Source organism: Triturus cristatus, chromosome 6 (assembly GCF_964204655.1).
Source record: "Triturus cristatus chromosome 6, aTriCri1.1, whole genome shotgun sequence".
In the NCBI taxonomy this organism is placed as follows: domain Eukaryota; kingdom Metazoa; phylum Chordata; class Amphibia; order Caudata; family Salamandridae; genus Triturus; species Triturus cristatus.
Genome location: NC_140589.1, coordinates 1313023315 through 1313049505, shown reverse-complemented (window position 1 = coordinate 1313049505; position 26191 = coordinate 1313023315). Strand labels below are relative to the sequence as shown.

The window sequence follows — 26191 nt, the reverse complement described above, 5'->3', positions numbered from 1 at the left end:
TTGTCTAATCTAAACTCACCAGGACCACACCATCACTTGCTCGCTCAGCTGAATTTTGTGAATGAGATGTGCATTAGTCTCCCTAAATGTACCACTTTGTTATAACAAAAGCAACATATTGCAGCTCCATAACACTGGAGCCAGTTGTTTACATTTCAGTCACTGCATTGGTTCTCAGTGGGGGAGAGTAGGTGGGTGCTAAACCTTTACATGGCCTATTAGACTTTTATAGCTTTTACTGCTCTTTTAGACCAATATTTATTGCTACCATTCTCTGAGGTCCTTCAGCTACAATAGCTGACTTTTTAGTGCAAATATTAGAGCCTTCAAGAGCTCTTATCATTGCGGATTCTTCTAACCCATCATACCTGACTATGAAATTAGAAGACCCCTGCTTTCGAAAGGCTAAACTAGAAAAGGCTTGCACTTTTCAAAAGATGATGTTCATATTGTGGACCCTACTCTGAGTACTATTAAGTTGGATAATAGCTAGCAATTTTGCATAGCATTGTTTCCACGTGCTGCTAGGTGACACAGTGTGGTTCCACAAAGCCTTTGTTCCTCCCCAGAAGGGATGGAGAGGATCCCTTTAAAAGTGCCACGCCTGTGTGCAACATCAGTTCCTTTCCATCTGTTCCCCTAAACACGGATCTGGTGCTCCGTATCCACTTTCTTTGACTCCCAAAACAAAATCCAGTGTGCAAGAAAACAATGTCTCCTCCTAAAGCTAAAGGCTTTAAACCATGGCTTGGCTGGAGAAAACAGATTTTGGTCATGGACCCTCATGTGGTGTTTATTTTGTGCTTGCATTCGTGGCACGATACCAAGATTTTGAGATGCGTGCCCCCTCTTTCACACAAAAGCAATCCAGGATCGGGAAGCAAACTGTATATGTCTGAACACAGAAAGAAGCCACAGGCTTTGTGTAAGTCCTGCTCTCGTTCCAAGTCAAGGGCTTGGCTCGCTCCCACTCCCGAGCTGCTCCTGTGAGAAGTTGTCTTTGTGGTCTAAATCCCAGTGGAAGCATAAGAAAGCTAAGCAGGACTCAACCTTATCCCGCCACTCTCTATGAAAAGAGAAGTCACAAAAATGTAATGGTGCTTCTGATGGATACATCTGCCAGTGTATTCCTCACCTTGTGAATATCCCCTGCGCCAGCATTCCACAGAATTTTTTCCCCAGCTCTCTACGCGGACGTGGACGTCATAATACCACGGCTCCGCTCGCGACTCTGTATGACTTCACCGGAGCCATAAGAGAGCCACGTCGATGTGAAGACGTCAGTTCCCTTTTTTCCGCGCCGTCGACGCCTAAAGGTTTTCCAGCACTCTCCTGCTACTTTGTTGTCTTGCAGTGGGTTACTGTTTCTGGATTTACTATGTCTTCGACGAGGAAGTCAGGTTTCAAACCTTGTATGGAATGTGGGGGTCACATGTCCATCACTGACCCCCACGAAGATTGTTTGTGGTGCCTCTCATCAGACCATGATGTGGATGACTGCTCCTGCTGCAGAAAGATGAATCCCAAGGCCCTGAAAGAGAGGGAAGCGGAACTCTTCATGGCCAAGGCAAAAAAGGAAAGGAGAGGTAGGAAGAGGAGAAGTCGAAGCCGGAGTCGTCGACTTCGCACTCTTCGAAGTCGAGGAGGCACAGAAAGAAAAGGAAGCATAGCTCTCGCCGCCGATCGTCAAAGAGTAAGGCTTCGAGGTCGCCGTCGGAGTAAGGAATTAATTCGTCCTTCGCCTTCCCCTTCTCCTCGTGTGTCTCCGGAGAAGACACCTTTGCCCAAGATGACTCCGGCGCAGTCACCGGAGCCAGTGGAGTCTCCAGCTTTCGACGCCGAGCCGGAACAGGTGTAAGATCTTTCTCCAGTGCCAGCTGAACCTGCGGCTCCAGTTGAAGATACTTCGGCTCCGGCTACTCCTCGACCGGATTCAGGGTCGAACCCATACCTGCATTTCCCGACTCCGGGTGCGGATCCAACGCATTTCCTCAATGCTATGTATGGGGTTTTCCAAAGAGCTGCCTTCCCATCCGGCGCACCTTCTGGTCCCGTGTGTCCAATGGCGTATACTCTGGGCGTGCCGCAACATTATGCTCAGGCACCTTTTATGCCCTTCTTGCCGATGGCTCCTTCATGGCAGTTCACGGCGCCGTCTGAAGATCCATCCTCCCGGCCTCGACTGGATCGTTTGCCTTCTTCGGAGTCTCCATCGACGCCGACTCCATCTGCGCCGCTGACGCCGTGCCCTCGGATCCGCTCTCGGAGAGAGGCTCAGAGGATTATGGAGGAAGAAAGTTATAGGGAGGAAGTGGAGGAAGGTGAAGTTGGTGATTCCACTGATGAGTTTGAGGGCATTCAGGATGCAAGTGGACTTGATACTACTCCAGAATGGGAGCATTCTTCTGTCAGATATTCTCCCCCTCAAGAGTTGGCTCCTTATCATTTAGTTATCAGGAAGGCTGCAGAGTTGTTGGACTTACAGTTGCCCTCTGCAGAGTACAAGCCAAACCTTTTAACTGAAGACCTTCATTCACCATCTTCAATTGTTGAGCCCTTGTTGACCTTTAATGAGGCTATTTTGGAGCCTGTTATGGATGTATGGCGCAAGCCACTTTCTTCACCTGCAGTCTCCAGACAAGTGGCAAGGAGGTATAGAGTAGCTCCGGGGGACCCGAGCTTCCTTTCCTCTCACCCTTAACCAGAGAGCTTTGTAGTGCAAGCTTCCTGCTCGAAGCAGTCTTCAGGCGCCTTCCCTCAAACACCAGCTGACAGGGATTCTAAAAAGATAGAACAATCAGCTAAAAAGGTCTTTTCATATGGAAGCATGGCGCTTAAGTCGACTAATGCCACTTGTTTATTGGGGCGCTACGTTCATGCTTTGATGGACTCGGTGAAGCAGTTAGCCCCTAAACTGCCTGAAGAGGAGAAAGCCTCTTTTATGTTGTGGACACTCAAGCTAGGCAAGTGATTCCGTGGCTAGAATTATGGGATCTTCAATAGCCACTAGAAGGCAGGCTTGGCTTCGTTCTTCCGGCTTCTCTGCTGATGTTCAGGCCACTTTAGTCGACTTGCCTTTTCGATGGGAAAAAGCCTTTTGGGGAAAAAGCTGATTCCGCCTTGCAGAGATTTAAAGATAGCAGGGTTACTGCGAAATCTTTGGGGTTGCAGACGCCGGCTAAGGGATTTGGCTTCAGAAAGTATAGAGGATTTGGGAGGTCATCTTTTCGTTCCTTCCGTCAGCCTCGGCAACAGCAGCAAAAACAGCAGCAAAATCCTCTCTATAGCTCATATAGTGGAAGACAAAGGGGCCGGAGAGATTCTGGTCGCAATCCCCCCTCATCTTCAGCCTCCTCTGCTCCCAGTGAAGCTTCAGGGAAGCAGCCCTAGATCCCCCATCCTAGATCATGTGAGACCTGTGGGGGGTCGGGTGTCCCACTTTCTGCGGGGTTGGAAATCGGTCACGACAGACCTTTGGGTTTTATACCTCGTAGAGAATGGGTAAGCCCTTCCCTTTCGGGAGTTTCCTCCCCCTTACCAAGGTTTTTGCTCAGAGGACCATCTGCTTCTTTTGCAGAAGGAGGTTCTTGCATTGCTTCAAAAAGGTGCCATAGAGGTGGTTCCAGAGCGGGAAAGGGGTCAGGGATGCTACTCCCGGTATTTCCTGATTCCCAACAAGGACGGCAGATTGCATCCAATCTCAGACCTCAGAGTCTTGAATTTTTACCTGAAACAGGAGAAATTCAAGATGCTAACCCTTGCACAGGTTCTTCAAGCGTTGCAGCAAGGAGACTGGATGGTGTTGATCGACTTGCAGGATGCGTATTTCGACCTCCCAATCCTGAAGTCGCACAGGAAGTATCTCCATTTTACGGTTGGGTCGCAACACTACCAGTTTGTGGTCCTCCCGTTTGGTCTTACTACTGCACCTCGAGTCTTCACAAAGGTGATGGCAGTGGTGGCTGCTCATCTCAGGAGGTCGGGGATTCCGGTCTTTTCCTACCTGGATAACTGGCTTCTGAAAGCAGAGTCCCCAGAGATGGTGCACCATCATCTGCATGTAACATCTCAACTGTTATTCGGCATAGGTTTCTCGATCAATGTGCCCAAATCTCACCTGGTGCCCTCTCAATGCAACCGGTTCATAGGGGCGGTACTGGACTCTACTGTGTGTCGAGCATTTTCTCCTCCTCAAAGAATTCTCGACATTCAGGAAATGAGCCCTTTATTCCACAATGAAGCGGTTGTTCCAATTCTGAAGGTCCTTCACCTGCTCGGTCTGTTCGCCTCCTGCTTTCTGTTGGTCAACCATGCATGCTGGCAAATGAGGGCACTCCAGTGGTGCCTCCGCAGGCAGTGGTATCAGCACAACGGAGATCTCAGGGAGTCGATCAGGATCTCCAGCGAGGCTGCAGCAGATCTGTCTTGGTGGAGCGTGGGGGGCAATCTGTCTCAAGGAAAGCCCTTTCATCTACCTCCATCGGTGGCCACAGTGATAGGGTGGGGTGCTCATCTGGGGGATCTGAAGATCAAGGGTCTTTGGTCTCCAGAGGAAAGATTGTCTCATATCAATCTTCTAGAATTGCGGGCAATACGTTTGGCGCTCAAGGCCTTTCTCCCTTCCCTTCACGGTCAGTCGGTTCAAGTCCTGACGGACTACACTACCGCGATGTGGTGTGTCAACAAGCAGGGAGCAGTAGGGTCGTACCATCTCTGCAGAGAGGCTTTGCGGCTCTGGTCCTGGGCTCAGGACCATCGGATTTGCTTGATGGTGAATCATCTGGCCTGGGTGTTGAACGTACGTGCGGACTGTCTCAGTCGACAGTTTTCCGCCGACCACGAGTGGAGGCTCCATCCGGAGGTGGTTGTCACGTCTTTCGGACGTGGGGGACACCTCAGGTGGACCTGTTTGCCACTCACGAGAACGCGCATTGCCCGTTGTTCTGCAGTCTCCAATTTCCGATGCAGGGGGCGTTGGGGGACACGTTTCAGTTGAGTTGGGGCTCACATCTCCTTTACGCGTTTGCTCCCATACCCTTGATTCCTTGGGTTCTGAGGAAGATTCGCCAAGACTGGGCCCAAGTTATATTGATCGCCCCGGATTGGCCAAGAAGGGTGTGGTACACAGATCTACTTCACCTTTCATCGCACCCTCCGCTCCGTCTCCCTCTCAGGGCAGACCTCCTCTCGCAGTCTGAGGGGCAGGTTCTTCACCCCCACCTCCAGAGCCTGCACCTTCATGCCTGGAGATTGAACGGGGCAACCTGAGTTCTTTCTCTCTCCCGCCTGATGTGATGGATGTTATTTTATCGACCAGGCGACACTCCACCAAGTCTATTTACTCTCACAGGTGGTCTAAGTTTGTAAAATGGTGTGGAGAGAGATCCATTGACCCTTTAAAAGCCCATCTTTCCAATGTGCTTCAGTTTGCTCAGCAAGGTTGTGCTGTGGCCACGGTTAAGGGCTATTTATCAGCCTTATCGGCTTTTCTGTGTCTTCCAGATCAGCCATCATTATTTAAATCTCCTATTGTATTAAGATTTATCAAAGGTCTTACTAACAGGTTTCCACCTACTCCTTTTGTAATGCCTTAATCTTGTTTTAACTTTTTGATGGGGTCTCCTTTTGAGCCCCTTCATAGTTGTCCTTTGAGGCTCTTGTCCTTTAAGACGGTCTTGCTTGTAGCCATAACCTACGCAAGGAGGGTGAGTGAGCTTCAGGCTCTTAGTTCAAAACCCCCGTTTTTATTCTTACATGCTGAAAGGATGGTTCTTAGGACCAGGGCTGCTTCCCTACCTAAGGTAGTTACTCCCTTTCATCTGGGCAGTCTGTTACTCTCCCTGTATTTTATCCACCTCCTCATCCTTCCAAGGAGGAGGAAAGACTTCACCGATTGGACCCTAAAAGAGCTGTGAGCTTTTATTTGGACAGAACGAAGGATTTTCGTTTGGATGATCAGCTCTTCGTGGGCTATATTGGACAATCTAAAGGCAAAGCTGTGCACAAGCGCACTCTGTCCAGGTGTATCATCCTAGCCATCAAGATTTGCTACGCCCTTGCTGGTAAGGTTCCTCCTGAGGGTATTGGAGCTCATTCAACTAGAGCTAAATCTTCTACCTCTGCTTTGGCCAGGGGTGTTCCTGTGGCAGATATTTGTAAAGCCGCGACTTGGGCCTCCCTCCATACTTTCGCAAAGCATTATTGCTTAGACTCTGAGATGAGGAGGGAGGGCCATTTTGCGCTCTCTGTCTTGCAGGACTTTTTGGTATAGGAAGGTGGACACCCTCCTCCGGGAGTGGAACTGCTGTGGGAATCTATTCACAAGGTGAGGAATCCACTGGCAGATGTATCCATCAGAAGAACAAGTTACTTACCTTCGGTATCGCTTTTTCTGGTGGATACAATATCTGCCTGTGGATTCCTCACTGGCCCACCCGCCTCCCCGTTGTCCAACTTTGTATACCTTAAAGGATGCCTTGCTTGACATGTTGTTTTATCTGGTACACTTATAGGAAATGCTTTTGTTCCTTAGCTTTCCTTTTTGTATATGTACTATGTATATTTGTTCGAATGTTGTATACTGTGTATACTTTGAATCTGTTGTCGGTCCACCTGTTCGCCTCAGAGGCACGGAAAAAATGGGTGGAACTGACGTCTTCATGCCGACGTGGCTCTCTTATGGCTCCGGTGACGTCATACGGAGTCGCGAGCGGAGCTGTAGTATTATGACGTCCACGTCGGCGTAGAGAGCTGGGGGAAAAATTCAGTGGAATGCTGGCGCAAGGGATATTCACAAGGTGAGGAATCCACAGGCAGATATTGTATCCATCAGAAAAAGCGTTACCGAAGGTAAGTAACTTGTTCTTATCGCTCCTGATCTCCAGTTGAGGATTCCCCAATTGATGATGTGTGCAGCAGCTGGAGACCTTTAAGGAGGTCATACTGCATATCTTTGGCAAATTTCTGGCTTTCTATGGCACGCTTTTGGGCCCCAAGGATCTACAAGGGCTCCTTGTCGGATTAATGCAGACAGATCCATCTTTGGTGCCATCTGAACCCGTTGGATGCATCACTAGTTCAGCAACGACTCAGATTTAGACTTCCACCCCAGATCCGAAACCCATGTCTACTCTGTCCTTCATCAATGTCTTTGGAGAATCCGGTACAGACTTCAATGTCCAACCCCGAATTTGCGTCTGCTTGACCCGACCAATGTCACGCTTCAAATCTGTTACAGAGCACCCAGCCCTAATACAACCCAAGTCCGATCTTCTGCTTCGACTACCGCAGAGGCTCCACTGTCTTTGCTGGCTCAGACTCTGACTGGAGCTTGCCACCACTCAGAGATGATAGTGGGGATGGGGATGATTTACTCCCTTACCCCATTATGATGATGACAGTCTTTACATGGACCTACAGGGTTTGATACTTCCTCTGACAAAAGGTTGAATTCTCCTCTTGGGCCCCCAAAGGAAGAGAATACTTCCTTTGGTGTGGTAATTCAATGGGCAGCTGAGGTCCTGGACTTACAACTACCTATCTGAAAGAAACATGTAGTGATAGATTCCTTACCTTAGAATTACCCCCAGGCGTCCGACTGGATCCGGAAAGTTTTTGGCAGCAGTACCCCTGCGCATCGGTAGGCGTCGTCGTGTGGCACCGCGTGTGTCGTTGACGCCGGGATGACGTCGCTGGAGCTACTTAGACGCGCCCACTCGCGCTGACATCAGTTCTTTCTTTTTCCGCACCAGCAAGCGCAGATCTGGGAAGAGCAATTACCCTCAGTCACTTTTTGACTGAGTTTTTTCGAGGCCTTTTGTCTCAATTTCTTCGAGTTGATCGACTCCTGGTGTCGTAGGGATGCCCAGCTTTAAGAACTGTGGGGACTGTCACCGCATGATGTCGGTGACGGACCCACATCACGTGTGTCTCTACTGCCTGGGGAGCAACCACGACTCCAAGTCGTGCCCCGACTGCCGGGCCATGGCGCCGAAAACTTTGTGAGAGCGGTCCTGAAAGTTGCTGGAAGTCCGGCAGTTGGCTCCGCGCCGCTCAAGGTCCCGGTCCAGGGGGAGGTCAAGGGACCGGTCGCGGCGCCGTCACCATCGTTCCTCTGGATCTAAGTCTTCGCACTCGGGGTCAGGTAAGATGAAGCATTCCAAAAAGAAGTCGAAGAAGCGTCGTCGCTCCTCGACTGTCACGTGACGCAGCTGAGGGTGCGGGGGGTGCCACCCCTGCGGCTCCGGCGGAGCCTGCAACGTCCACGCCGGCCTACCCACCCTTTCCGGGTCCGTCGCTGACGCCTGCTCAGGTGCAAGAGTTTCTCGCTGCCATTGCCCGACTCTTTGGAGCCGTCTGGCCATGCTGGTGCGCCTGTGGGCCCCGCGGCCCTGACTGGGGGTCCTGTACTTCCATCGCCGGCGGCTCCGGCCATGGCGTTGCTGGCAGCTCTGGCCCTAGCGCCGCAGGACCCGAGGGATCCGGGATCGGACCCCGGTCTACGCCGGTTGACCTTGTAACACCTCCTCCGACGTCGACCTCACCGGCACCACCTCCGACGTCGCCCGCTCCTTGGGATGAAGTCGTCCCCAGTTTCAGCCCTGAACCAGACACGGTGCCGAATCTACGCCGTTCGGCGCTGATCCCGACGCCAATGGGGCCCTTTTTCCCCTATGTCCGTTCTCCTTATTTTCAGCCTGTTTCACAGACTTTAGAGGAAGGAGAGGACTGAGAGGGGTCTGAGGACCCTCTCACACAACAATGTGATTATGATCTGGACTGGGTAGAGGATTTGGGGGATGCCAGTGGTCTTGACACCTCATCTGACCTTGGCATGATGTCTCCTCCTACCGTGGCTACGGAGGAGGGAGCCAGTTACGCAGTGGTAGTACGTAGGGCAGCCAAGGCCCTCCACCTCGAACTCCCTACGGTGGCCGTCAGGACTAACCTCCGGACAGAAGTGCTTCAGCTGGCAGCAACCTCTTCGGAGCCCTTGCTGCCTTTTAATGACGCACTTTCTGACATCCTTTTGGGTACTTGGTCAAGGCCGCCCAACACAGTGGCTCCTGTGGACAGGAACGTGGCCCTCTGCCATCGCCTGGCTCCAGGCGATCCCCTCTTTCTCTTCCAACACCCCACTCTCGAGACCTTGGTTGACCACGCCTCTGCTTCCCAGAGCGCTTTCCCTTCCTCACCCCCGGATAGGGAATCCAAGAAGCTGAAGCAGCTCGGCAAAAAGCTGTTTTCTTCTGCAAGCTTAGGGCTGCGGTCGGTGAACACCGCATGCCTCTTGGGCCGTTATTCCCACACTCTGTGGGATACGGTTGTGCAGGTGCTGCCCAACTGTCCGAAGGAGGCGCGGACAGTACTCTCCCAAGCTATTGCAGCTGGGAGAGATGCAGCAAAGTTCAATATTCGTTGTGGGCTTGATACCGCTGACTCGCTGGGCAGGGCGATTTCCACGACGGTGGCGCTTCGGCGTCATGCCTGGCTGAGGACAACTGGTTTCTCAGGGGATGTCCAGAACACTTTGATGGACCTGCCCTTTGATGGCATTCTCCTTTTTGGCAATAAGGCGGATAGTGTGTTGGAGCGTTTTAAGGACTCGTGGGCTACAGCCAAGTCCTTGGGCCTGTCGGCCACTCGTCCTCCTCCGCCTTTCTCTCCTTTTGTGGCCACGGAAGGGGTGCCCCAACACGTTTGTTCCAGAGATACAGGCCTGCGCAGCAACATCCTCAGCGTGGACGTGGGAACCGTCTAGCCAGTTCTGGAGGCCAGCGGGCGGGTCAGTCCACCTCCACCCCCGCAGCATTGACTGCAAAGCCTTCCTAGTCCGACCTTTCAGGCCCATCCAACGCCACCTCGGACAAGTGGGTGCTGCAAATTGTCCGAAGGGGCTATTCCCTCCCCTTCGAGACTTCCCCTCCAGCCATGCCACCTCAGTACCACTGCATGTCGGGGGACCATCTTGCGCTTCTTCAACAGGAAGTCACGGCCCTCTTGGCCAAGGGGGCCATCGAGCACGTTCCTGGGCTAGAAGTAGGTCGTGGTTGTTATTCCCACTACTTTATGGTCCCCAAGAAGGACAAGGTCCTGCGTCCTATCTTAGACCTCCAGAACGTCAATCGCTTCCTCCAGAAGGAGAAGTTCAAGATGCTCACACTTGCTCAGGTCTTGTCTGCCCTGGACCCGCAAGACTGAATGGTAGCGTTGGACTTGCAGGACGCTTACTTTCATATCCCCGTCCTGCCGGCCCACCGGCGTTACCTGCGGTTCACGGTAGGCCACGAGCATTTTCAGTTCACTGTGCTCCCCTTTAGCCTTACCAGTGGCCCTTGGGTGTTCACGAAAGTGATGCCGGTGGTCGCTGCTCATCTGCGCCGATCAGGGGTTCCAGTCTTCCCCTATCTTGACGACTGGTTGTTGAAGGCGGGCTCGCCCCTGGCAGTCGTCTCCCACCTCCAGACTATGGCCGACCTCCTGCATTTGCTGGGGTTCTCCATCAACGTGCCAAAGTCGCACCTGATTCCCTTTCAGAAGCTCCTCTTCATCGGAGCGGTTCTGGATTCGGCACAGTTTGTGGTTTATCCTCCCGAGCAGCGAGTCTGGGATATTCAGGCAATGATTTCGATCTTTCAGCCTCTATCCCGGGTTTCGGTCAGGATGACCCTCCGGCTACTGGTCCTGATGGCCTCCTGCATCCTGTTAGTGGATCATGCCAGATAGCATATGTGGGCTCTGCAGTGGGACCTGAAGTTACAGTGGGCACAGCATCAGGGCAACCTGATCACGTCCAGATCTCGGAGGGCACTGTAGTGGTGGCTCACGAATCGTGATTGGGTCAATGGCATATCCCTCTCCCTTCCCTAACCGGAACACACAGTTGTGACGGACGCGTCCCTTCTGGGCTGGGGCAGCCACGTGGGAGAGGTGGAGATCAGAGGACTTTGGTCTCCGGCGGAGTCCCGGCTCCATATCAACCTTCTGGAGCTTCGGGCAATCCGAGTTGCACTGATGGCATTCCTTCCCTCTGTCAAGGGGAAAGTAGTGCAGGTGTTCACAGACAACACCACCGCCATGTGGTACTGCAACAAACAGGGCGGGGTGGGGTCGTGGACCCTGTGTCAGGAGGCTCTGCGCCTCTGGACATGGCTGGAACATCAGGGCATTTCACTGGTGGTTCAACACTTGGCAGGTTCTCCGAATGCCAGGGCGGACGAACTCAGCCGCCGGTGCATGATGAATCACGAATGACGTCTGAACTCGGACGTGGCGCAAGGTCTCTTTCAGCAGTGGGGAGAGCCTTGGTTAGATCTATTCGCCACCAAAGGGAACGCGCAATGTCATCAGTTCTGTGCGTTGGAATTTCCAAGGCGGCACTCGCTAGGCGACGCTTTTCGTCGAGAGTGGAGTTGCGGTCTAATATACGCCTTTCCGCCTATACCACTTCTACCCAGAGTGCTAAAGAAGTTGAAGCGCGACCGGGCCCAAGTCATTCTTGTGGCTCTGGACTGTGCTCGAAGAGTATGGTATCCCGAGCTCCTCAGCATGGCTATTGATCCCCAGATCCAATTGCCTCTTCGGGAGGATCTTGTGTCGCAACAGCAGGGGACGATCCTCCACCCGAACCTGTCCAGCCTCCACCTTCTTGCGTGGAGATTGACCGGCGGCAGTTGACGTCTTTTGACCTGCCTGCTGAAGTTTGTGATGTAATCTTGGCAACCAGGCGTCACAGCCAGGCGTCCCTCCACTAAGACGGTATACGCCTGCAGGTGGAATAAGTTTGTGGCATGGTGCACAGCAAAGGCTGTGGATCCCCTTTCTGCTCCTCTTTCAGAGGTCCTTCTATTCCTCTTTCTTTGGCCCAGCAAGGCTCTGCTTTGGGCACTTTCAAGGGCTATCTTTCGGCCATTTCAGCCTTTTTACGGCTTCCAGATCAACCTTACCTTTTCAAGTCCCCAGTTGTAAATAGATTCTTGAAAGGCATTACTCATCTTTTCCCTCCTATTCCATTCATAATGCCTCAGTGGGACTTGAATCTGGTTCTGACCTATCTGATGTGTGGTCCCTTTGAGCCACTTCACAACTGTCCTCTTCGTCTTCTCACTTTAAAGACAGCTTTCCTGGATGCCATCACCTCTGACAGAAGAGTGAGTGAGCTCCAGGCTCTTTCTTCTAAACCTCCTTTTCTCTCTGTCCATCCGGACAAAGTGGTTCTAAGGACTCGTCCATCTTTTCTGCCGAAGGTTGTCACTGCCTTTCATATCGGGCAGACCATCACTTTACCTACCTTCTTTCCGCCTCCGCATCCCTCAAAAGAGGAAGAGAGGCTCCACCGTCTGGACCCAAAACGTGCGCTCTCCTTCTACCTGAACCGCACACAACAGTTCCAGGTGGATGACCAGCTCCTTGTTGGCTACGTGGGTGCCAAGAAAGGTCGGTTCATGCACAAGTGGACCATCTCTCAGTGGGTCTTTCTGTGCATAAAGGCTTGTTATTCTTTGGCTAAAAAGGAGCCTCCGGTGGGGCTGCGCGCCCATTCTCCAGGGCGACAGCAGCCACTACTGCTTTGGGACGGGGAGTTCCCTTGCATGACATCTGTCAGGCAGCTACGTGGGCCTCGCTGCACACGTTTACCAAGCATTACTGCCTGGACAGCCAAGTCCGGAGAGACGGCTTCTTTGGCCGTTCTGTTCTCCAGGACTTTCTGGTGTGATCTTGGTTCGCAGACCCACCACCGGGTTTGGTATTGCTGGGGTATCTATTCTAAGGTAGGGAATCTGTCACTATGTGTTTCTTTCAGATGCACAAGTTACTTACTTTCAGTAACGATATATCTGTAAGAAACATTAGTAGTGATAGATTCCTTGACGCCCCATCCATCCTCCCCGTTCTGTGAACTGATTTCTAGGGTTAAGGTCATCCCTTTCAGGGCCCTAGTTTCATGGCCGACGACACCCAGCTGATCCTCTCCCTCACCAAGGCCCCCACCACCACCGCCAAATCCAACCTCCGCAAAGTAATGAAGGCCATCGCCGAATGGATGATGATCAGCCGCCTGAAACTGAACTCTGACAAGACGGAGGTCCTCATCATCGGATCCACCCCCTCCGCCTGGGACGACTCATGGTGGCCGGCCACACTGGGAGCTGCACCGACGCCCACTAACCACGATCACAACCTGGGAGTCATCCTGGACTCCGCATTGTCAATGACCCAGCAAGTGAACTCCATCTCCTCCTCCTGCTTCAACACCCTCCGCATGCTCAGCAAGATCTACAGATGGATCCCCACCGGTACCAGAAGGACAGTCACCCAGGCCCTCGTCAGCAGCAGACTGGACTACAGCAACGCTCTCTACGCAGGAACATCAGCTAAACTCCAGAAACTACTACAACGCATACAGAACGCCTCTGCACGCCTCATCCTCGACATCCGCAGCCACATCACAGCCCACCTGAAAGACCTACACTGGCTCCCCGTCAACAAGAGGATCACCTTCAAGCTCCTCACCCATGCTCACAAAGCTCTCCACAACACTGGACCAGCGTACCTCAACGAACGACTCACCTTCTACACCCCGAACCGCCAGCTTCGCTCCGTTGATCTCGCCCTCGCCCCCTGCATCTGTCGAGCGACCGCCGGCGGCAGATCGTTCTCTCACCTCGCCGCAAAAACCTGGATTGTGCTCCTGTTTGGTCTTACCAGTGCACCTCAGGTGTTCACAAAGGTTATGGTGGTGGTCACAGCCCACTGGTAGAGGTTGGGAATACCAATCTTTCCATGCCTCCACTGGCTACTCAAGGTGCTCTTGCATCAAGCAGTTGTAAGCCGCCTATAGACAACAGCCTATCTGTTGACATAATTTGGGTTATTTCAGTCACACCTGACTCCTTCATAATGTCTGCCCTTCACTGCAGCTATCGTGGACATGCTGCTTTTGCAAGCCATCCCTCCGTCTCAACGAGCCCATGACATTCAGGTCATAATCCTGATGTTTCAACCCTTAACCTGGGTTTCAATAAAAGCAGCTTTGAGGTTTCTGGGCCTCCTATATTCTGCTTGTGGACCATACCAGGTTGCACATGTGGGGGTTCCGCAGTGGGATCTGCACTCTCATTGGGCTCAGAACCAAGGGGACCTGTCAGTCTATCCGGGTCTCGAAGGAGACTGCAAAAGTTCTGCTGCGATGGCTGATTGACTAAGATTGGACCAGCGGGAGATTCTCTCCCTAACCCACCCAGAGAAAACACATGCATCGTTGCTGGGTTGTGGAGGTCATCTGGAAGATGTGGAGATCAGTGAATGCTGGTCTCCGGCAGAGGCTCCCCTCTACATCAACCTGCTGAAGTCGTGAGCAATTTGCTCGTTACTAAATGCATTCCTCCTGACCATCAAGGGTGGACGGGTGCAGGATCTCACAGACAACTTGTCCGCCATGTGTTAATGCAACAAACAGGGCTGAGTTGGCTTATTGGTTCTGTGCCAGGAGACACTGTGCCTCTGGAAGTGTTTGAACTCTCAGGACAGTTCTGTTTGCCCAGCACATGGCAGGATCTTTGAAGTCTAGGGCAGACAAACTCAGCCAGTGGTGCCTAGTGGATCACGAATAGTGGATCACGAATGGCAGTTAAACTCTGAGGTGGCATAGGGCATCTCTAATGAAGGGGAGAATCCTGGCTCGATTTAATCGCCACCGCAGAAAATGCAGTGTCCACTATTGCAGACTCCTTCCATCTGCATTAGGGACGGAGACTCTTCTTTATGCCTATACACCCCATACACTCCAGGCCTGAGTGCTGAAAAAGATCAGGAAATAACCAGGCATCCCAAGTCATCCTAGTGCCCCTGGACTGGGCGAGCAGAGTGTAGTATCTTGAACTTTTGGCCATGAGCATATGTCCTCAGATTCGACTGCCCATTTGGAAGGCCCTTCTGTCACAGCAGCCGGGTCGAGTCTTTATCTCAGGCTTGCATAACCTACACCTCCATACATGGAGATTGAGGGGGAAAAGTTGACGTCCTTCACTCCCGAATTAGCTGGTGCCATCTTGGAGGCCAGGTGCTCATCTGCCACTCAGGATGGTGGGCAAAGTTTGTTGTCTGGCGTTCCTATAGACATATCCAGTCCCTGAATGCACAGTTATCAGATTTTCTCTAATTTTGTCTCCCTTTAGCCCGGCAGGGCATTGCTGTGGCTACAGTTAAAGGTCATCTCTTTCTACCAGAAAAAGGCTAATACCACTGCTTTGGTACACGGTGTGCCAGTTTTGGACATTGCCAGGCCACGACGGGGCTGTCTCGCCACACATTCACGGAACACTACTGCCAGGATAGTGAGGTCCGGCAGGATAGGCACTTTACTCGATCAGTCCTACAGGATTTCCTGGTTTGACCCACCTTCGGGAAAGGTGACCTATAGTCCAGTACTTTTACCTTCTGGATTTCCTGTAAAACATGGCCCTGGTATTTCTGTGTGAGCAAGATCTCCTGGCTTTGCTAGGCTATGGACTATCTATCCCTTTTGGGTGGTGGAGGGCTGTATGTTCCACCCATCCAACTCTTAACTTGAAGCTCTGTTTTTTGGGTGACGGGTTTTTCCCACTTTAACTTTTTGGCCTCATTAGTGAGGTTTTTTGCACAATGAGGATGTGTTTGACTTTGGGACACCACATTAGATAGTGGCCTGTGGTTTGCTTCTGCGACCCAAACAATATTATTACTCCTAATACATGCCTGATTACTATTAAGTCACAGCTTTGCAGAGGCAGGCTGCAGAGTACACTTTTGTGACTTAGAAGTGCCCGCAATTGAGGTTTATTGGCGAATCCCAGGTAAGTCATTATGCCTTCATTTTTATGTATTTATTTATCTATTGAGTGATTTTATCTAGTCTGTACGTGGCCCATGTGAAACAGACTGCTTTACATCGAATTACAATTACATCGAATACAGTGCTGAACAAATCATATACACGTATCTGAACGTGAACAGTAGGCAATTACATTTCCAGTTGCAGTAGTTGGGTTCTGCAAAACTAGCTTCTAAAAACACTTACACGCGTAATAAACGCCCCATCCAACAGAGGGAATTTAACACGTCCTGCATACGCGAAGTGGTAAACAGCGTGGAGTTACTTCCATGATCGAAGATAGAAACCCCCAAGAAACATCAAGGTTCAATCCTTAAAGAAGGGAAAAGGTCACCCTGAGAAGACATGAAAACAAAAGTGAATAATTAGCAGGAATTTCTTAAGCTGCGTTTTGATGCAGGTAAAGAGGTAAGGGTGTCTCTTGCAGGAGGGGGCAGTTCCGGACTTTTGAAACAGCCATAGAAAGGCGGGTTCAGGGATATGCTTTTTATTGAAGACATAAGTTTCAAATATAATACTACAAGAACTGCACAGTTTTGGATAGAGCCTCCTGAAAACGTAATTTTCTTGACAAGATATGTCTATACTGAGTGTAGGACTTTGTGCACTGACACCTGCACCTAAGTTCTCAACCCCCTCTCTCTAGTTTTAGGAACCAGATAAAGACTTGGCTATTCAGTTAGTAACTTCTCCATCGTGTCACTCACGGACTAACCCGCGCTGAGATGCTCCTGCGTCAAACAGTGCCCCCCCCCCCCCCCCCCCCCCCCCGTTAGCCACTGTGAGCCTCATTTGCAATCTGATAAACTGATGGGGGGCATTTTTTATTTGGTGTCCTAGCCATATTTTTGTCCCAGCCCAACACTGGGCGGTGGGGACGATAGAAGGGAGCGAAACGAAAGTGAGATAGATGTGTTTTATGATAGCAAAGGAAGGACAAACGGGCGTGATGAAGATTACCGGGAAGTGATCCAGGAATTGCTGACACTAGATATGATGTTTACCTTTGAACTTCGTAGTAAACGTCCGTTCAAAAAAGTGCAAACTATACACACCCGTAGGCAGTTGTCAACCGTGTGGTGTTTGTTTGTTTGTAATGCTCTTATCTTCTCTGTTCTCTTTTTACTTTGGCGTTTCCCATAAAAATGACTCCAGGCCTGAAACAATTTATTCTCTAAACTGCATCTCCATCCATGACTTTGTTACTGAGAAGTAACAATCGCAGCGAGCACGCCAGGGACAAACGCACTCACGCGCGCACAAAATCACATACGTTTCTTTGATGGCAAATGTTTCGGAAGCTTACTTAAAAACTTTGACCTGTGTACTTGAAAAAATATGTTTAAAATGTACAACGCACCGCCTTGTAAAATGTGAAGAACATGTCGGGGTGCGAAAACCTCTTGAGTGTGTGCTCGCATCCGTTTTCATCAGAATGTAGTTATTAGGTTGCACGATTTGTCATTGTTTATTGCATATAGTGCGTACATGGAATAAAACAAGCCGCTAGTGGGCGCCAAAGGACTGTGCTTTGTGTGATTAGGTTTCAAGGTGGCATTTCCTTATGTCTGCTTTTTATTATTTCACAGACTCAAGACAAAACAACTGGTGGCGTTAATCCAGAACCATGTCCAATCTGTGCGCGGGAACTGGGAAAGCAGGTAAGAATCCATGCAGGGGATTTACTTTCGACCATGAATATACGGGTTTGCGCATTTAAGGCACAATTTAAAAGTGGTCATGTTAGCTTATTTGTTGTGACGTAATGGAAGCACATTTCCGTTATCACGCTTCACATTGTGTCCCACTCTGATAGGGCAAGAACACTTTGAAGTAGCGGCACTAGCCCCCCCCCCCCGTTCCTCGCGTAATTACGCGAAATTCCACACACAGCTGAACTGGCGTTTATTGTTATATTTGCGTGCGAAATGAGTCATTGCATTTAAAACCACTAGTCCCGCAACCCACAGTTGTTTGTGTTCTGGGTAGTCGTTTTCTTTCTACACCCCCACTCTAAAATGTTGCTGTGATGCGTGTGGCAAAAGGGCATATTTTAAAGAATTTTGTGCGACAAGCCGAACGCAAAAATGCGCTTAATTACGCTGGTCCTACTGTTTAGGGGACTCCTACCACGAGTGGTCTGGTTCAGGAGGACACATTGTGAAAAGATTTCTAAGAGCTGCTTGGTTAAAGATAAAGGGGTTCATTCAGGGCACTCACAAGGAGAATCATTCAGTCTGCATGAGGCACGTGGCGCCTGTAGGCATTCTTGTTGGTGTCTTGCCTGCCTCAAGTTGTGGAGATTGGTACAGACCAAACCCAAATCCTTGTAATTGCCCCGGAGAGGGCCTCAAGAGTATACATAGCCTCTGACCCTGAGCATTTGTCCTCCGATTGGGCTTCCACTTTGGGAGGACCTCCAGTTGCAGTAACGGGAGAGTCCTGCATACGAGTCTCCACAGACTACACCTTCATGCGTGGAGATTGAGCATCAGTAGTTCAGTGCTTCTGAATTGCCAGCTGAAGTAGTTGTTCATCCTTGCAGAAGGCCGCCTTTAGACAAACTCCATCCATTCCAGGCACTGGGAGAAGTTTGCTGCCTGGTGAGGTGCTCGGCATACTGACCCTCTGTAGGTTAAACTGTCAGGTGTTTTAACTGTTTGTACTTTTGTTAGCTCAGCACTGCCTTGTGTTTTGCACAGCTAAAGTATATCCATCTGCCCTTTTGGCTTTTTTGTGATTACTCGATGAACACTCGCCATTTAAATACCTGTTGATGCTTTTTTGTCAAAGGCCTGACTCATATGCAGGGCCTCTGGATTTATGTGAATCTGCGGTTGCAGCGGTTTGTGCATAATTAGGAATTTGACGTATTTGACACATAATCTGTCATCTGCTGTATAATTTGCCTTTTCTTGCCGCATAATTTGGTCCTCTCTTCTCGCATAATTCCAGAGTCCCAGCTCATATATTCCCTCAAAATCTGTCCGTCCTATGGGACTTAAGTTTGAAAGTGACATTTCTCATGTGCATGAACTTTGAGCAGCTGCACAGCTGGTTTCTGAAACCTGTGACACGCAAACCAGGCTTCTTGATCATCGTTACCTCAGTGCACTTTGAGTGAAGTGCAGGTGCCTTCACCACCTTCTTCCTGGGCATATTGGTGGTGTGGACCTTGGCGGCCTTCTTACCCAAAGTTCCAACTCCTTTTCACATTGGCCACTCACTCACTCTGCCACCGCTTCACTTCCCTACATACTTCAAAAGAGTAGGAGAGGCTTCATTGGCTTGACCTAAAGAGTGCTTGGAGCTTTTACATTGATGGGACAAAAGGCCATAGTGTTGCTGATATGATCTCTTTAGGGTTTCTTTCTGAGCAAAGAAAGGGAAAGCACTACAAAAGAGGAGCCTATCCTTTGTATGAACATTTGCTTTACATTGGTCAAAACGCTACTCCCAAGCTGCAGCATGGGCATAGATGCGCACGTTTACAGTCAGGTCTGCTGTGGGTGGTCACTTCATCCGCTCAGTCCTGTTGGAGTTTTTGGTCTGAGTCCTCTACTCAGATTCTCCATTGTTGGGAGGTACTAAAGGTGAGTAATCTGCGGTTAGTAGCATCCACCAGAAAAACAAGTTACTTAACTTCGGTAACGTTGTTTGTGGTGGATAGTCTTATCTAACTGCAGATTTCTAACTGCTGTTCCTCCTCGCCGTTCTGTGGAGTGCATGTCTGACCATCATAATAACATTCCAAGTTAGATTTTGACACACTTTGACCAATTTACTTAATATTCCCTGAGTCTGAGGATGTGGAAGCAGAAAGAAACTGACTTTATGGTGTAGGATGGTGCTTATAGGCAGCTCCATGGTTGCACCTCTGGGATATTATGGAGTCGTATGATGCCTGCCACCTATAAACGCATGTGAACCTTGGTGAAGAGTTCACCAGATCCAGTCTGGGGGTATAACAAAGGCAGGGAATATGTATTAAGAATGAGTGTACACCAGAACGAGGGTTGTCAAAGTTAGTAACTTGCTTGATTGGCCTTATCATATAAGAGATGGGAGTACAGGGGAAAGTCTATTTGCTAAATCTTTCATGGAGATCCTTCCATCTCCATTTAATAGGCCTCCAGGCTTAGCACTGTGTAAAATCCTTGCCCTGCCATGTAATGACTGATATCTGCATTTTCCATTGAAGAGGTCACAAATCCTGCCTCACGTCAGAAGACTTCTGTCAAAATCGGGGACAACTTATAAAAAAATGTTTCAAAACCGTTCCTGCGGAAGTCAGTAGGGCCTGGTGCCTTACTGGGTTTTGTGCATACGAAGTTCTGTTTCTTCAGTTGGGCTCCTAGGTCCACCACTTAAGCCACTGTCAGACATGGAAGGTTGACTTCAACTAAGAATTACTTCATTTGGACCTGTAACTCATTGCAGGTCTTAGTAGGAGCAGAACATTTCTGCCTTCCGATTTTTATCGAACCCCAGATGGCTTTGGCCACCCTTTTAGCTTTCAGTTTGTTTGCCAGAAGGGTGCATGCTTTATCTCCTGTTTCATAAACCTTTCTCTTAAGGGTGAGGTGATTTATTTCTTTTTTAATCAATAAAACTTTAAATTGGACCACATATTGCGTTCACATGTCTAAGACCTACAATAGAACCAGTTTCTCTGTCTCCTTTCTACATCTATCAGTACACCCTCAAGTCCAAACTGTACCAGTGCTCTTTTCATCTTTATCTTGGCCACAGGTATTATCAAATTCAACTTTAGCACTGCCTTCGATGCATCCCAAGGTATCGCCATGAGAGTCTCAGGGAGATGGTTGGTTAGCATGGAATCATCTTTAACTTTAGCTATTTCAGCTAAAGTTACCAAACCTACCTGCCCAATCTTGAGAGTCATGTCATAAACAGTCTTGCCAACCCATCCCTTGTTATCCACACAGGGGAGTAATCTGATAAACTGAAGCTGCCTATATCCGCTTCCCTTATTTTGTTTGGCATGGTATTAGCACTAAAATCATGACTATCTTTGAGTATGTATGATGTGTGAGCGAGTGGATAGTAATCCCTCTGATCCCCGATGGATTCAGTCTCCATATATCAATTTGTCCTCGCTCTAAGGTTTATTCTTTAATTTCTTGTGATATGTCTTGCAGCAGTACTACCCGAAACTTTCATTCTGTCCATAGTTTAATCCATGACCAAGTTAAAGTTTTTCCCCAGAAAACTTTTGGCCTTGGTTAGTGTCATAATCTCATCTCCCAGTTTTCTCTTCATTGTAGCACATCGTCAGTGTTTCTAGCACAGAGAAAGGTAAAGAGTGTTTTATTAAACTGGCCACCCGCAAGTCTTAGTTTCTACATTTCTATGGATCTGTGTAATATATGTCTTGGATCTAAACCTTTCTGCATCAACTTGGTGTAGATTTGTCCCTTGCAATACCACAATGTCTGTTTACTTAGATGTCATATAGTTGTGTATTTGCATCTTCTTGGCAAATTAAGCCCCTTCAGGGATGGCACCCAGAATCTTAGTCCTTATTCGCTGTATCTTTTCTGTCCCTTTCTCTTCTTTGAACAACTGGTTCAACTGTAGCCTCAAAAATAACATTACAGAAAAAAATAAAAACCAAGGCAAATAGGGAAGTTACATAAGACTCAACCAGCTCGTCTTTGTACTGATTCTCCGTATCACATCTGCAGAATTGTCCAAGGATAATCTCAGCCTGGCTATTGCAATTCTCATCTGGCGTTTGGGTCACTTCAGTTGTGCAGCGTTATAGTGTTGTTCCCTGTAAGCGCAATACTTCTTCCTATGTAGACGAGCGCTGCAAGTTCATCGGTTCCCCTGTCACATATTTTCGGTTTCGAGAGCTCGTCATAAGTAGACCTTTGTCACTGTCTTCAAGGATGCCCTGGTTGTCCTTACTGGGAAGGCCGCCTCCTTTTTTTTTTCTTTTCTGCTTACTTCCAGTCTCTGTCATTGGGTCAGTACTAGCAAGTAGATTGCCGTGTCTTTTTTGTTAGGGAGGGGAGTGGTCATCTTGCATTCTCTTGTGTTGACCTTTGGCTACTTTGGGTGGGCTTCATCAATGATTGTCACCTGTAGCATTTTGATACTATTTTGCTCTGTTTGAACATGGTGCTCCTTTTCTCCCCAGTGAAATAACAGTACACATGGAAATGCCCATCTGATATATATTACTTTCTGTTTGAGAATTTGTCACCAGTTGGAACTCTTTTCTTTTCCTTAGGATGATTTGCGAGAGGTCTTGTGTTTTCTAATCCTGAGTAGATATCACATTTCTCTTATCAAGGAAAGGTCATGAGACTTAAGCAAGAAGAGAAGACGCATGAAGGTGAAAAGGCATTGTCCACCGCCAGACCAACCTTTTTCCCAATTTCCCCGATGGGCTGGAGCACTTCAAAGACAGGGTCTCTACTGGTGCCACTGTCACTATCCCCAGTTTCCCACAGTTAATTTCAACAGACATGGGGAAGCTTCAAGACAGAGAAAGAGCGCAGGTGGCTGTTAGGTAGAGCGGGAGAATCGAAAGTAAAGAGAAGGAGAGAGAGAGAGAGAGAGGATGGATGGAAAGAAATAACTTCAGGAAAGCTAGCTGCTTTGATGATTTTTGCCAAGTCTGATTTTGGTTCCCCAGACCGGCCCTGTCAATGTTTACCTATCTGCTTCTTTTTTGCGCAGCTAGATTGGCCACCAAGCCACGAATACCACTGTTACTCAGTAGGGCTGAGGAAGGTGAAAAATTGTGGACACTTAAACAAGCTATTGATAGGAAGTCACTTCCAGGGGAAATTATTTTTTGGACTTGGTTATTACCTTGTTTTTCCTTCCCAATGTTGTTTAGAGATTCTAACATTACTAACTCTGCCGGCCCTCACGGGTCAGCTCCTGCAGCCTGTTCTGCACTTGTTTGAGGCACGGTGCATCACAGCGCTGTTGCGGGCTCACCACCTAAATCACACAAACTACCTCGGATGGGCTGGAGAAGAGAGGGTGAAACGTTATTATTTTTCTTTTTCTCTGTCTCTCTAGACATGACTAACTTGATGATGCTCCCATTGTTCTGCTAAATAGGTTCTTTTAGCAAGCTGTTTTTCCAAGGAGTGTGTGTTAATGTTATCCTATTAGCAGGAGATGATGGCATTTGCATCTGAAAGGCTATCCCTTCTCTGTCACCCGCTGGGCTATTTTACCTGTGATTGCCTACAAGAAGAAAGGCAGGAACTACATTTGATTTTGCATATCAAAACTCTGCCTTTTGGCCCTATAACATAGGATAACATCATCTATTTTTTTTGTATTTCAGCCAACAGCATGTTGCATTGTGGGACTTGTACTTTTGCTTTTAACAGTTTCACTATGGAATCAAAACAACAGCATGCAGAGTGCTGATGGCAAAAATGGCAAAAAAGGCAGAAATCAGCTGAAAGTATTATACATGACATGGAGCCACTAGTCAGCTATCTTTTAAAATGTTATTCAGTCACCATCTCCGTTTAAAAAAACGCTAGGTTTCATGTGTAAAACCAAATGTAAACTCTGCTCGTATATTTTGTGAAGGTTCTCTGTTTTACATCATGCATTGCCAATATGGATTGTTTCATTTTCTTATGTGGAATGAAAGGCTTTATACTGAGTTGAAAAACACACTAAAGGTACAACATGGACAGCCTCAGTGCAACTTTCCCTTTCACAAATAATAATTTAAGGATAGGTGGCAGCAGCAGAAAAAACATCACACCTCTCACACATACAGGACAGGTACAACACAGATCGCTAACACACTAAAGAGTGAGCAAAGGGTGTTAAAGGACTGTTATATAATTTTCTTAAACAGACATAAACATACAGGAAGTACAAAACTCCTGCAAGAAATAGCCAAACCTAATATAGAATTACTATACATTCATATAGGAAGATAAACGCTCACCTACGTAATGTGGTATGCTTTATTATTGCGTTCCATATCTTGCATTGGGAAGAATTCAAGTGTACTTGAGCCCTCTGGTTGTACAGTCTTCTTGTTATGGGTTACCTAGTTTGGGTGAGGTTATGCTACTTATGTCGATATTTATGTACTCCCTTTGTTAAACTGTTAGAGCTAGGTTACATTTTATGTGGGTAAACTAAAAATGTTTTTCTCGGACTGCTTCCGTTCCTTCTATAACAAGTTATACTCGTCGGATTCCTTGGATAGCTCAGAGCAAGAAGAATATTTAAAGGGGTTACAGCTTCCCCGGGTTGCCGCTGCCGCCAATGCAGATCTCTGCGCCCCCATCTCGCTGGAAGAAGTCACCAGGGCCATCATGGCGCTTAAACTGAATAAAGCCCCCGGTCCCGATGGCCTTACAGCCCTCTTTTACCGCACCTTCGCGCCAGATCTGGCTCCACGCCTGCAAACTCTTTTTAACGCCGTCATCGCTCAGGGGGTGGTCTCTCCATCCATGGCGGAGGCGGTTATTACGGTCCTCCCAAAGCCGGGGAAATCCAGGGACCAATGTTCCTCATATCGCCTGATTGCGCTTCTAAATCTAGACGCTAAATTGTATTCTTCTATTCTGGCCACTAGGCTCAATCCACTCATGACAGCGCTGATACATCCCGACCAATCAGGTTTCATTCCAGGGAGGCAAACGCACGATAACACGCGACGTATTGTACATCTCATAGAAAAAGCCTCTAAGAGACGCTTGCGGGCCATCCTCGTGGGACTGGATGCCGAGAAGGCGTTCGACCGGGTGGACTGGGGCTTTCTCCTCTCCACCATGCGCCGGATGGGCTTTGCGGATGCCTTTATCGCTATGATTCAGGCCAACTACCGGATCCCAACGTCGCGTGTCCAGGTGAAGGGGACATGTTCGGCTCCGTTCCTCCTCTCTAGGGGCACCAGGCAGGGTTGCCCCTTATCCCCCCTCCTGTTTGCCTTGAGCATTGAGCCCCTGGCGATGGCCATTCGACACAACCCGCAGATAACGGGGATTCCATTCGCGGGAGAGGATCATAAGATCTCCCTATTTGCAGATGACGTGCTCCTCTCCCTCACGCACCCCTCCGCGTCGCTCCCATCTCTCCACGCCGAACTGCGCCGTTACGAACGGGTGGCGGGGTTCAAGATTAACCAGGACAAGTCGTACATCCTTAACCTTACGCTCCAGGGTGATGAGCTCTTGCGCAGCCAGCAGATCACACCTTTCCGATGGGCGGCTGCATCGCTCCAGTACCTGGGAGTTCAGCTCACCCCTTCTGTAGACGACCTATACAAGGCCAACTTCCCCCCCCTGCTTACGCAAATTAAGGCCGACTTAGCGCGCTGGAAGCCATTGTTTATCTCTTGGATGGGGCGTATCCACTCGCTTAAAATGACAATATTGTCGAAACTGCTCCATTTGTTTCAAGCCCTCCCCATTGAGGTCCCCCTCTCTTTTTTCTCAACGATGCGCTCCCTCTGCTCTCGCTACATCTGGCAGGGGGGAAGAGCCCGCCTGTCATTCTCCATGCTGCGGAGGCCTCGCGCTGCGGGCGGGGCGGGCCTCCCCGACTTCCAACTTTATTATAAGGCGTCTCAACTGCGCGTATTGACAGAATGGTCAAAGAGAGAGTCGGATAAACATTGGCTACATATGGACAGGTCGGTGGCGGGTCGGACTATTTGGGATATAGCGTGGCGCCCGAAACGCGAGAGACCGGACAACGCGTACATCAGCACGCCCACCAAAACGACGTTGCGGGTTTGGGATACATTAGCGGCGGACGAGCGGTGGACCACTTTCCCTTCCCCCCACACCCCTATTCATGGGTTGGCGACCTTCCCGCCGGCGCTCGCTAGGGGGCCTTTCGCGGCTTGGGAGGAGGGGGGATGTTTAATGATAGGACATCTCTTTAGGGGGTCACGGTTGATGACTTTTTCCGAATGCAGGACCGACTTTAGCCTTCCGCAGACTGAACACTTTAGATACCTCCAGCTCAAGCACTGGCTGCAATCACAGGAAGTCCAGGCGGCCATCCGCAGGCCCCAGACACCATTTGAAAGATTCATACGCACTACCACCGCCATGAGGGGGGCCATCTCATTTCTCTATGGGCACCTTTTGGCCACTGTGGTCTCCCCGTCCCCGCGCTATAAGGCTAAATGGGAGGAGGGGCTACATAGACCGATTGAGGACCGGGAGTGGGAGGCTCTGTGGTCGGACATATCGAAGCACAACCACTCGATTGAACTGCGTGAGGCGCACATGAAGGTAATGGTGGATTGGTACCTATATCCTGCTAAATTGCGGCGTATTTTCCCTG

The 26191-nt window shown here is 49.4% G+C and overlaps 1 protein-coding gene across 1 annotated transcript in view; it reads left to right on the top strand.

Moving 5' to 3' along the window:
• Window positions 1-26191, top strand: part of SHPRH (SNF2 histone linker PHD RING helicase) — a 763974-nt gene that overhangs the window by 564179 nt on the left and 173604 nt on the right. The window contains exon 24 of the mRNA XM_085612283.1: window positions 17461-17532. Coding sequence (XP_085468409.1) covers window positions 17461-17532 — 72 coding nt within the window. The remainder of the gene's footprint in view (window positions 1-17460; window positions 17533-26191) is intronic.